Raw genomic sequence first — 12,795 nt, 5'->3', positions numbered from 1 at the left:
CAACACAGAATCATAAGATACTCAGGGTTGGAAAGGACCAACAACATGGCTATAATAACAACAGGCTTCTGTTTGGTTCTCACTTTTGATCTATGATTTAATTTATCTTCTTGAAGCTTTTTTGCATTCTGCTATGTGGGTTTCCCACATGTGGATACTACAAGATCGGAGAGTCTTTCAGAACCAGTTCTGATGCATGAGGGCCCCTTCAAAACCTAAGGAGATTTGCAGAGGTCACCTATGTCTGTCAAACAGCCCTTTAAAAAAATCTTGGATGTCCCAAACTAAGCAATTACCCCTACTCTTATTTCTCCAAGTTCAAAATCTACCCTTGCATCAATTGGATCAGAATCAGGCTCTTAATTAGGAGAGGTGCAGATGAAAAGATCAGCTTCCCTTCTCCAAACACCCAGCAGTGGAGTTTTGGTAGAGCTCAGCTACTGGCAATAGTAGTATACATGAAACAAGCACATTTCTGTTGTTTATTGGATTTCACAAAAAAAAATCATTACCTGGGAAAGAAATCTTACAAGCACTTCATTCTCAGCTTTCACATCTGTGATCTGGACTTCTCTTACTTGCCACTAAATGTGAAGTCCAGTGGAAAACAAGATGACATAAAATCTGTTAATAGGCAACTTCATACCCTTTTATCACATAGATAATATTCCCACTAATACTGCCATGCACAGTATTTCAGAAATTTGTAGTAAAGTATCATTATTCCTCAAAGGATTTCTTGTTTTTCTATATTTAAAAAAAAGTCACAAAATGTTGAGTTGTTGGGACTGTGGACTTCACAGATGAGGCTTTCCAGAACATATGGCTTTTTATGAAAATCTCAATGTGGGATAGAAATCACAGGATTTAGATGGATTTGGAGCTGTGCTCTCAGTGCCTCTGTGTATGGAGACCAGACGAGGCAGATGGAAATTGGGTCCCGCTCCAGCGTGAATTCACCAGGAACAGCCAGGGCACCTTGTAGTTCTTCCTCCAGTTTATCCTCAACAATATCCTCACTATTTTAAATAAAACACTAGGAAAAATGCACTGACAAACAAGGCAAGGTATAATAAGAAGTCCCAGCTTCTCTGCTCAGAGGGGAGCAATGCATTACACTGGGTTTCTGGTGAAATTTGCATCTGGTTCTGGTTTTCCTTTGGTTAGATGGTTTCTGCTCTATCACAAGTTGTTTTCAAGATCTAGAATAAAAAACACTGGGAGATCACTTTAACCTGACATACTCAACATATTTAAGACTAAGTAGCTCTTTTGCTTCTTAGAAGTGAGCAAAATGCAATGCAGGGAGTATAAAACTGCCACAAGCAGAACCAGACCCCAGTGTCAATCTTGACTGTAAAATATATTACACAAATTAAGTTATTTTATAAGTTGGTCTTGTTTGGGGAAAAAGTTGAGCAGCTCTTTAAAACTAGAGAATTACAAGGTAAACTAAGTGTCTGGAGGAATTGATCCAGGCAGGAAGCACCTTGGCATTTGTGCAGTATTGATAAAATGGAACAGGCTTGTCCCATCTGCATCAAACTATCCCTGTTTTTCCACAAATTAAATCACTTTTTGAAGCTTCACTACCTTTGTCTGGCCTGTAGGAATGCCAGTATATAGGCTAGGGGGGAGGATTAATTCATTTTGAGCCTCCTCTGTGACAATGCTTTAGATACTAAAGGAGTGTAACAGGGCTTTGGACACCAGATGGGATAACATGAGAACGTGTGCTTTCCTACCACTTTTAAATAGCAAATGCTACTCCTCTGCTTCTGGTTTCAGCAGACAGCTGAGGTGCTTGGAGGATCTCGGAAGGAAACGCTGCTTTAACAAGGTAGCCTCAGGCTGCTGCTTGCAGGCAATGGGTGGTTTCCTCTGAGACTGCTGATGCTCCAGAACAGCTGACCTGCTCCGTATTCAGTCTAATCTCGAAACATGGGTAGGTTGAAAGGTGCAATATCATCACTGCTGGATGCTGGATTCTGGAACAATTTGGCAACTGGGCTAATATAATCCTCTTTTGTCTTCTTTCTTGTTTAGTTTTCAGCTGAGACCTGTGCTTTACTTTCCCTCTGAAAAGTAAGTAGTAAAAACCTCCAGATCCTAGTGCTAGAAAAAGGTCAGGCTTTGGTATCAACACTGTACTGAAACTCTCGTATCTACTTTAAGCTGAAGGTGATGGTAACTGTAGCATCACAAAATACTTCATAGGTGGGAACAGCACCTCTGGTGCAGGAAGACAAAGAAATTCAGCAAAGCAGGAGGTATGACACAAAACATAGGGCAAAGAAAGGACTGAAGTAGCAGCAATGCATCGTACCATATGAGACACAGAGCCTGCTTTGACCAGTGACCAGAATAAGCAAAACACTTCTTTCCTAGCAAAATAGTCAGCAGGCTGATGGTAAAATCAAGGGGTTTGCTCTTCTGTATGACTGACAGGGTGTAGAAAACTCTAATCTGCAGTAATTACCTTCTCTAGATGGCTCAGAAGAAGACCAGGCAGTAGCTGGGAGAGTAAATTGGTATGTTTTCAGCAGTGAGATCAGAAAAGACCTTTTGGAGAGAGCTTAAATAAAATGTACTCATTGACGTGAGCTATTCACTAGACACATTGGGTGGACATCCAGGAATTAAACCTTCTTGCAGGTGTTTCTCACTGAACCCATCCTTAAATTGCAACTGGATTTAAAGCTATGGTTTAAAAAAAAAAGTATTTTTAAAAAAGTAAGTTTAATTTAGAAATGCATATAAAAAAAACAGTCATCTTTGTGGGAGGATCCCAGATACTAGGTCAACTTAAGAGGTTTTGTTGAGGCTTTTACAGCCCATGACTTGCAAGGGTGCAGATAAAAACATTTGTGATGAGTAAATTGGCCGAAGAAAGAATGAATGACAGCTGCCTGAGCCCTACAGGAGTTGTGGAGAGAGGTGGAGAGTTGGCTGTGTGTGTACAGAAATTGTAAGCCATCCTTTCAGCTCCCAAATCACATGTTCTTCTCATTGTCTGGAATAAGCAAAGGCTAAACACATGCCAGAGATCAACTCCAAGCAGTAGTAGCTGCAGGAAAGGATGCAGCAGTCTGTCAGAGATTGCTTCAGTCATTAATGAAGCTGATGATGTGACAGGTTTCTAACCACAGCAGCGTTGCCAGGTATAACTGCTGTAACACTGTAAGTGATGTTCAAGCACAGTGGCTGGTGGGAAGTGGAGGGCACACCCTGTGCTTGACCCCAGCAGTGTCACCCACCAGCACTCAGCCTGGCCGTGAGATATGGGCACTGACACCAGCCTGGCTTCATTTCCCCATCCACACAGGGACTGTCCTCAGCCTAAACAAGTGCTTCAGTGCTGTTGGAACATAGGGGCTTTTCTTCATGTATCGGACACAAAGATGTCCCTGCTCTTTCTGGGCTTCCATAAGGTATTCAGTGTGTTGCAGCTCCAATTGCTTTGATGGCAGAGAGTTTGGCATCCATGGCCTCCAATATTCCTGCAGCTCCACTCTGTTGATGCACATCATGCTCTGAAGCACTGGAGTCCTGGCTTTAGACCCTTCACTGGGCAGCATGCAACAATCCCAAGCTGGCTTTGTCTCTGAGCTCTGCACAGTCAACCACCACCACATTATGTCAAATGTCACAAAGGGACAGATAAGTGCAAATGTAAGTATTAACCAAGACAGGTGGCTCTCCTAACACTGAGCATACTTCCATACCTGGGAGCATTAATCCTGCGAATACTCACATGTGTATCTTTGCTTTTGGGTATAAATGTTTGTGTGACTGGGCTTTGGCTGATCAGCAAGCAGATCAGCTGCAAAGAGTGGTCTGCATTCTGGTTTTAATTTAGCTTTCAATTTAGTTTCATCTAAAAAATTGAACAGTTTGTAAAAAGCTTCATTCACACTGATTAGAAATAAGAACTTACTTAGTTTTAAAAAGCTGCATAATCCCTTAATGTTGCATGAGAAACAGGACCTAAGCTAGCAAGATAGAGTGGGTTTACTTGCAGGAAGTCAACAGGTGCTCAGCAGTTTAGTACCTCTCAGGATCTGAGTATGTTTCTAAATAGTTTGGCCCATCCCATCAGTCCCCCTCATGAACTGACTAAGATGTGAAATAAAAAAGACAAATTTCTGTTTATCTCCCTGGAAAACATGGGTTGTATTTTTTGCTATTTAAAGCCAAAAGGTCAGAGAGGGAGTTACCTGCAGTGACATGAGCTGAAATATGATTGTGAAAATAGAAAGATGGAAACACAATGTGCATTGCCAATTATGCGCCATAGCTAACATTACTTCACATCTCTCTATAGAGGTCATAACTCATAGCTAGGAAAAAAGAAGAACAGATTCATCCTCTGCCTACTTTGGGGTGTGCCTCCTCCTTCCTTGGTAGGCTATGTACAGCCTTGCTTTCTGTTTCCTTAACTTAGCATGTGTGATTAATAAAAATGGTAGCTTAAAAAAAATCCCTGAAGTACCCCTCCCCAATTTGTCTTCCCCCTTCTGTAATGGATCAAACTTCTGAGGCATTTGGTGCCTTAAAATATTGTACTGACTTGAAATGAAAATGGCAGTTCTCTATGTATCAGCAGCATGCTCTCTGCAAAGATTAGTACCAGGAAATAAAATAAGTAGAGTTGCTCTAAGAGACATTCAAGAGTCTGGGGGGTTTAGTCACTGCCCACATTCACAAACTGAAGTTTAGTTTTGTCAACACATGACATTCTTGGAGAGGAAACACTGAAAATACCCTCAAACGTATGAAGTTGCTGCTGAAGACATGTGCATTACAAACATCACAGCCAGTATTTCAGAGTTGGGACAATAGTTTCCCCTTTTGTGATGGTTCTGATCCCTCAGAAGCCGTGCTTCAGGAAGAGCCATGTACTGACCCTCCAACAGGAGAGACTCTTCCACCTTTCCAATGAAATGTAATCTTTCTGTTTCTCTGAAACATGTACTCACAAGACACATTTGAAGGCAGGTATGAAAACCTTCTGATGGGAATTCCAACTGCAGTGACCTTGGGGCAATGTTTTATCTTACTGTGACAGTCCCTGCTGAGATAGATTGACTTTTTTGGCTTACAATAGCATGCTGGGTTTGGGATGTTCAGGCCATATTTCAGCCTGGTCTCTGTTTTGCCTTCAAGTAACTGTTCTCATGGAAGAATCTGACATTAAGAGCTGGCTGTCAGGGCTGAAAACTGTGCAGAAATACCAGTTCTGACCTTGCCTGAATAGATAGCAAGAGGCTTGTGAATTTCAGTATTTCTTTTCCATGTATCTCATGGGTTTTGCAACACCACTGAGTCAGAAAACTGAATACTGAATAGTGCAGGAGCACTTAGAGCCTGGTTTCCCATGGACTTGTGCAGGTAATCTTACGAGAAATATGAGAACAGCAAGATTTTCAGGATGAGCTAGCAGTGGTTGTTTAGTTGGTCTCTTATTCTGTAATTCAAAGAATCGGACTATAAAACCTAACACACACAATTACATCAGTATTTCAAATCAAAAAGCTCTGGAAAATGATTGAAGACTAAATCCTCTCTTGAATACACCTGTACCAAAGTTTGCAAAACTGTGTCCTTTACACAAGTTTTACTCTGTTTTCTTTTAACTCTACCAGACCAGATAGGAGAATGAGCTTGATCTTGTTCTCTTTTTCATACTAGCAAAAGAGATAGTTCCTGATAGCTCCTGAACAAGCTACTTAAGAGTTTAGCTTGTAGGGTAGTTGTCACTTATTGCAATAGACAAGAATATCCCCTCTTCCTTTATGCTGTTGAAGCCATAGAAGAAAAGTGTATTTTAATATATGGGAAATAAATCATTGCTAAATTCAGTCCAGTGGGCAGTGTAGAGCTAATATGGTGTATAAAGGACAGCCTCTCCTGTTTTAATGTGTACATCTGAGTATATCTGTAGTGATCCCTCAAAGGCACTGGGCATAATGTACACTGGTGCTGTGTGCAGAAGTCTGGTCCATATAGATTCTTGTTTTGATTTCAGTTTTCCTTATTCACATGAGTAACGTCAGATGGATGAAGGTGTCAATGTGATTATACTGAAACATTTTTTAGCGTGAAAGAAACCAAAGAACTGATGTGTTTCAGTAAGACCAGGATGAAAACTTGGTTGAAACCTCTTTTGCTGTAATGCTCATTGAAGACCACCACATCTTCACAGCCCTCAGCTGATTCTCTCCAGCCCCTCCCATGAAGGATCGTGACAGCTTCTGCATGGTCATAGTGCCTTTCTTTTCATAAGCCTGTACTGAGATGAGTTTTCTTTGGGTGTCACTTTGCCAAGATTAAGTCAAGCAGTTTGCATTAGTTTCACTTGGGAGGTTTCATTTAATAGTGGCAGTGCTACTCAGGACATAGTTTTTCTGTTTTTCCCTATGACGACAAGATGGTGCTGCCCTCTAGATACCATGAAATGTTTACATATCCTAAGGGAATTATTTGAGTTAGTTATTCCTTGGCCTATGATTATCACAAACAGCAAAGTTACTGTTGACTACCTGTTGACAAGGTTGCACATCAAAATGGGTTAGTAAGGCACCTGATGAAGAGCCTTCACTATAGCACTTGCTCTTTCTGCAGTCCATCAGAGCCCAAATCTGATTTTCACATTCTGTCAAAGGCAACCCTGGTTGCTCAGATGTTGCGGCTTGAACCACATTTCACCTGAAGAGAGGTGGGCAGGAATTTTTTTGGCCAGCCCTGCTTTAAACCCTTGGTTTAATTGTGGCTGTCTTCAGGAACAGAACTGCTGAGCACTGTAACAAATAGGTTTGGTTTTAGAAGTGTCCAGAACTGCAGCATTGCATCATCTCCATGGTTATTTTAAAATTTCTCTTTGTGACTTTACATTATTAATAAGGCGTCTACAGAATTGTCTAGAACAAAAAATCCTTGTGGTGATCTTGATGGTGACTTTATCACTCCAGTAACTGAGTCCTCTGCTGGCGTAAACTGATGTCACTTTTACTCTGTTATTTCTCTTCATGTTATTGGCACTTTTGTTACCAGCTTTCACGATAAGATATCTGCAGTCTGTCAGTAGGGAAGAAACTCTTATTTGAAGGACAAACTAGACAAAATGACACAAGAAATGGAGAGTATATGCTGTGCACTGGTTTGAAGTATGCTACACAAGATGGAAACTCCAGTTTGTGGTCACAAATAGGCCATATGAAACATGAATGAGTTTGAATAGTTGTTAACTGTAAGTCTACAACTAAATTATTCCTTGGAGATGGATTAGATGTAAATTTGTTAAAATACAGATACACACAAGCTACAGATTAGAGCAGGAAAATTGTATTTGATGCTTTCCTCCTGCTGACTTCAGTGTTTAACCAGGGCTGCCTGTTGCCATTTAAAGTAGGAAAAGAGGAGCACAGAGCAGGGTCTCTGTCCCTCAGCCACACAATGGCAGATGTGAGGCCTGCTGAATCACCCTGTAGTGACAAGAAGAGAATTTCAATAATTTGGGTACATTTGAATAACATTCCTAAAGCGGATCACCCTGTAAAGGTAAAAGTAAAGAAACCAGGTTCTGAAGAGGTTTAGCTTGGTGTGCCATCAAAATCAGAGCTTGGGAAATAGTTCCCAAGAATCTGTGGTATCCAAGGGAACTTATTTGTATGCACATACACACACAAATCCTATTAGCATAAGAGTTATTTAAGCCCATCCTCCCAGATTGATATTAGACTGCTCACTGCATACGTTCAGCAGTGCAGTGGCCAGGCCAGCCACATCACTGTCATTCTGAAGTTATACCCTAATCATAGAGCCAGTACATCAGTGCCACTCCAGAGGCAGAGCATAGCCTCTGAGAGAGAAAGCTCAATGAGGTCATGTGTGGCAAGTGGCAAGACAAAGCTGCTCCATGTACTTCCTAGATAATAACTTTAAGGATGCAATTGGCCAAGAAATAGAATCAGTCTTTGAATGCTGTAAAAGGTGATAATGTGTTAGCTGCTGTTAAAATAGTATTTTGCAATACACACAATGGCAAGGGACTGAGGACCTAGAGCTGTTGCTGCTAATTAAAAAAGCGACAAGGTTACAGTAACTAATGTTAACCTGGATTGTTCTTGTGCACTGTAACCTTAAAATACACCCTCTAGGGTATATGGTCCTTTATGTCCCACATCCCTCCTCCTGTTTAGATTGAGGCACAGAGGCCTGATCTCCTCTAGTTTGTGGGCACCTAATTTGACTTATGTTTTTATAGCATGTAGGCTTTACCTTTTTTCATGAGGGTAATATTAACCCTTATCTCTCTGACTGGTAACCTAGAGCACGCCCCGAGACAGAGATCTTAGGAAAAGAGGCAGAGACCTGGGAAACAGATTATTTTTCTTATAACTGTAGAAAAATGAGTTGTGTCAGATATTCTAGGTCTCTGTACATACTGATAGGGCGAGGCAACCTGAGCAAGAGTTAGAACACTTCCCAGTGTTTGAAAGCCTGAGTATCTCTATCCTCAAGACAGCATGCACATCTTGGGTGCAAGTAAAATTCACCACTGCAGATTTCCAACCTGTGTGATTTTTATTGAAGTTTGTTTTCAAATTTAAGTGTATAACCTGTTTAAATCTGAAGGAGTTTGTTGTTCTTTAAATGAGTTTTATCATTTGGATGCCATTCAACACTTGACTGTGTTCCAAAGCCAGCGATGAATTTGTCCTATCCATCTTAGCCTCATAATGGATAGATAGAACATATTAAGAGTTATCACCTCAAAGACAGATCAAAGTCTACTTCCTTTAATATTGACTTTCTTTAAAAGGACCTAAATATAACCTGCTAGCTAAATAATTCAATTTTGGGCGGGGGGAGGAACTGAGCGCATGTTTGTACAAGAGACCACAGCAACTCCGCAGTTCTAAGATTCGTTGAAGAATTAAAAATCCTTCTCACATTTTCTGTTTAAGGAAACGTCATTGTTGGAGTAAATGAGCCCAAACCTGTCAGCCATCCCAATGGGCTCTTCACTGACATAAGTGGCAAACACTTGGATGCATCACTGACAAGAACAGCTCAGCTCAAGGAATAGAAACAATGAGCTAATCTGAATAAATGGTCCATTTTCAGATGTTTCACGATGTCATGCAGGGTCACTTTTACATCCCCTACTTGGCTCACCCTGTTTGATTATCAAAGGTGTTGAAATATCGGTAACTCACATGGGGCTTTCAAATTTAGTCATCTTGTTCTTTCTGATCTTCCCTTAAATGTCACTGGGGTTTGGAAAATACACGTATCAGCATGCACACGTGATAAAACACACGTTCAGCTCCTGCCAGGAGTTCTCAGGAGTTCCAGAGTAGAGCAGCAAGGATGTATTCCTGCATTTCATGGGAATGCAGGAATGAGGAACTAGGGACATACCCTGCCATTTGTCCATAGATGACTAAACAGTGCCTGGAGCAAGTCCAGTCCAGAGGGTTTTCCAGCAAGCTAGAAGCCAGGGCACAGCTGCTGGGGGACTGCTCAGAACTCTTCTACCTCCCGTCCTCAATCACTTCTTCTATTCAAATGAAAGATCCATGTTTTCTACAATGCTAAGCATTGTTCTTTATTTGGCATCTACATTTTACATGGGGAAGAGGCAGAAAGACCTTAAGACTGAAAACCACAGATCCCAACTTTCAATGATGGCTTTAAAAATGGCTATACCTGTATTTGGAAAACACCTTTCTTGAGTCTTTGTATCTTAAGTGCTGTGGAATCAATAATTACTGAGTAAGCTCCACTACTATGTGATTTTAGTACAGGGATATGAGAGCTCTGTTTCTTCAGGTATTTGTGTTTGTCACTATTAATGCTGGTTCAGTTAAGAATTTAGATGTATTTTTGTATTGTTGCAATAACTGGGTGCCGGGAGAGGAAGGAAGGAAATTGGAAATGGGATCTTCTGCCTGTTGCTTGGAGCAGTTTTTATAAATGCCCTGACATCTCAAAGCAGAACCCACCCCTTCTTTGTGGCGGGAGGGGGGACACTACCTATAGTTGCTATAGAATAACTACCATGTCCAGTGGAAGTCTCTTAGAACAAGGCTGATTGCTGGACTTAGTCTCAACAGGTACAAACATCAGGCCAGTGTCCCTATTGAGCTGCTCCCTCATTCAATCTCTGACCACTACCTTTAACCAGAACCAAACACCTTCTTCACATCCTTAAGTACATGAACAAGGCTGCTGTCCTGTCCTGTGCACACAGATGGGGCACCTTTCATAAACGATTTGCAAGACCAGGACAGTGCAGTGCTGTGATGGAAGCTAACACATGTGGAATGTCTTTCCTTAACCACAGCAGGTGCCCTGCCAGGAGGAAGCACAGATGTCAGTCACACTGGTAGCAACAGCCATAGCATCCAGGCGAAGATGCCCAGGATGACAGTCCTACCCTGGCTGGCACAAGCTGGACAAGCCAGCTAGTCCTTCCTAATGCCGTAGCTGTACCTGCGATGCTCCTCGTGTGCCCCCCTTTACGTGTCATGCAGGTGGGAGCTGGCCAGCAGCAAGCAGAGAGGCAACATACCCACTTTGAGCTCCTTCCCGAAGACGGTCCTCTCTCCCAGGGCAGAGCAGTTCCAGCGCCCGTTGCGGAACTGGAACTGGCACTCGTTGATGCCCATCTGGGACCCTTCCCCGATGACGATAATAGCGTCGGGCCTGCTCTGGCAGATCGCCCGCTGCCGGGGGGCCAGACCCGGGATCTTGTTACAGATGATGCTGGCTCCGAGGGCCACCACAGAGGAAAAACCCCTGCAACGACAAGACACCAGGGGCTGAGGGGTGGCTGGTGCCCGAGGCTCCCGCAGCACCCGCTGAGCCACCTTTGTCAGGTGCCCCCGGAAAACTGCCGCCTCTTCCCGCTGAGCTTCCCTCTCCCTCTCTCCACAGCCGGACTGGAGATAAGGCGCACGCGGGCTCCTGCCAAAACGAGACCCAACTTCCTCATTCGTGAAATTAAAACGCGTGCAGCGAAGTTGCGTGCTCGCGCCACGCACAGCAACTGGCAGGGAGGGTTTTACCTATCCTGTGGGATCGCGGGAGGGCAGAGGGAAAGCAGGGGGTGACCCGCTCCCGCCGCCGCATCCCCCCGCAGCCGGGCGCACCAGGGCCGGCAGCTCCGCGCGACCCGGCCAGGGGATGCTGCTGCGGGACGGGTCGGGGGAGCTGCCACCGGCCCGTTCCCCGCTGGGTGCGGAGGTTCAGTGCGCGGCAGCGGAGCCGCGGCCGGCGGCAGGTGGCTGCGGGGGGCGGGCGGGGCACCCCGCGGCAGGATCCCAGGCTGGGGCGGAGAAGGACTCGGCTGCTCCGTGAGGTTCCCCGGTTCCATCGGCAGGGACCTCCCGGTCCCCGCTGCTCTGCTCCCCGAGGGTCGCTAAGAGCGGGGGGGAGGGGGGCTTTACCTGTCCTTTACGAAATAACCGTGATCACTACCATCATCTTTTTCTTTTTGAGACTTCCCGAGTTAAATAGTAACAGGTCTGGGCAGGTTCGGCTGGGAGCGCGAGAGCGCGATTGTTATAAAAGAAAGAGGGGAGAAAAAAAAAAAGTTACTTACCCGATCTTGATATACACAATCCCCAGGCTCAGGAAGATGTGGAAGATCCAGCGCCTTGTTTTCCTGTTCATATTCCTTGTTTGCCGTGTTTCAGCCCAACGTGCGAAACGGTGCGTGCCGCGCAGCCGGCCCGGGGCCGGTCCCGGTCCCGGCGGTGCGGTGGGTCAGGGCCCCCCGGCCGAGCGGGGCCCCCCGCGCCGCCGCGCCCCGCCGCTGCGCCCCGGCGAGCCCCCGCAGGCTCTCAGCATGGCCCGCCGGGGCCGCCTCGGCCCCGCCGCTCCCGCGCTCCCGGATTTGTATGCCTGTCACACGTAGCGCTTTATTGCCGGCAGGGCACGGGCTGCGGGATCCTCCCGAGCGCCGGCGGCTCCCCCAGGTCCAGAGGTAACTGTCTCCCTGCTCCCCCCACCCCCCCCCACTCCCCCCCCTTTTTGCTTTTCTCCTCGCTTTCGCTCTTTTTCAGCTACTTGGGCGTGTTCTCCAGGGAGGGAGTTGTCCAGCCGGGGGGGAAGAAAGGCGGGAGGTGGGAAGAAGGGTAACCAGGACTGGCAGGCAGATCACCTGTCTGCCCGCAGGCTCACAGCGATCCTCCCGGGGCGCAGAGCGCGACTCCTCCTGAGGGCACGGCCCGGGGGAAAGCGGCGGGAGCTGCGGGGGGTGTCACCGGGGGGTGCCCCCGGGACTGGCCCCGGCCCGCCGGACGGCATGGGGCCACTCCCCGAGCTGCTCCGCGCCGGCCGGCACCGGGGATGGGGGGGGTAAGTTTTTACTCCGCGGTAGCTGTCGCTCGCCGGGGCTGCTGAGCACCTGGGGCTGGTTTTATGCGTTTGCCCCAGCGCGGACGCTCCTCCCCTCGCTCTGCCTCCCCGCTACTGTGTAACGTGCTGCTACTTTCCCTCCCGGTTTCAGAGGCGAGCCGGCGCGGCGGGGCGAGCCCCCAGCAGCATTCCCCAGCAGCGCCGCCGGTACCACAGCGTGGCGGGGCCGGAGCCGGGGCCGGGGCAAGCCCCGCCCGTGTGTACCTGCGGTGCCCTCTCCGCTTAGTTTGCGATGACAGAGGCGGGGACGCTTTGTCCCGCCGGGCCCTGCGCGACCGTGGGCTTGCATAAGGTGTTCGTTGGACGGGGCCACGCCGGGTCCGACCCCGCAGCCGGGGCGCTCCGGGAGCCGCCGTCCTGCCGCGG

General features: G+C 46.2%; 1 protein-coding gene across 1 annotated transcript in view; it reads right to left on the bottom strand.

The window, feature by feature from the left end:
- Positions 1–11,760, bottom strand: part of WNT7A (Wnt family member 7A) — a 36,145-nt gene extending 24,385 nt beyond the window's left edge. Inside the window, exons 1-2 of the mRNA XM_034066422.1 lie at positions 11,612–11,760; positions 10,580–10,806 (exon numbers count right to left, since the gene is read on the bottom strand). Coding sequence (XP_033922313.1) covers positions 10,580–10,806; positions 11,612–11,682 — 298 coding nt within the window. The 5' untranslated portion in view covers positions 11,683–11,760. The remainder of the gene's footprint in view (positions 1–10,579; positions 10,807–11,611) is intronic.
- Positions 11,761–12,795: the final 1,035 nt, after the last annotated feature.

Source organism: Melopsittacus undulatus, chromosome 9, assembly GCF_012275295.1.
Source record: "Melopsittacus undulatus isolate bMelUnd1 chromosome 9, bMelUnd1.mat.Z, whole genome shotgun sequence".
Lineage (NCBI taxonomy): Eukaryota > Metazoa > Chordata > Aves > Psittaciformes > Psittaculidae > Melopsittacus > Melopsittacus undulatus.
The sequence above is the reverse complement of the archived record's forward strand: the minus strand, read 5'-3'. Positions and strand labels throughout refer to the sequence as shown.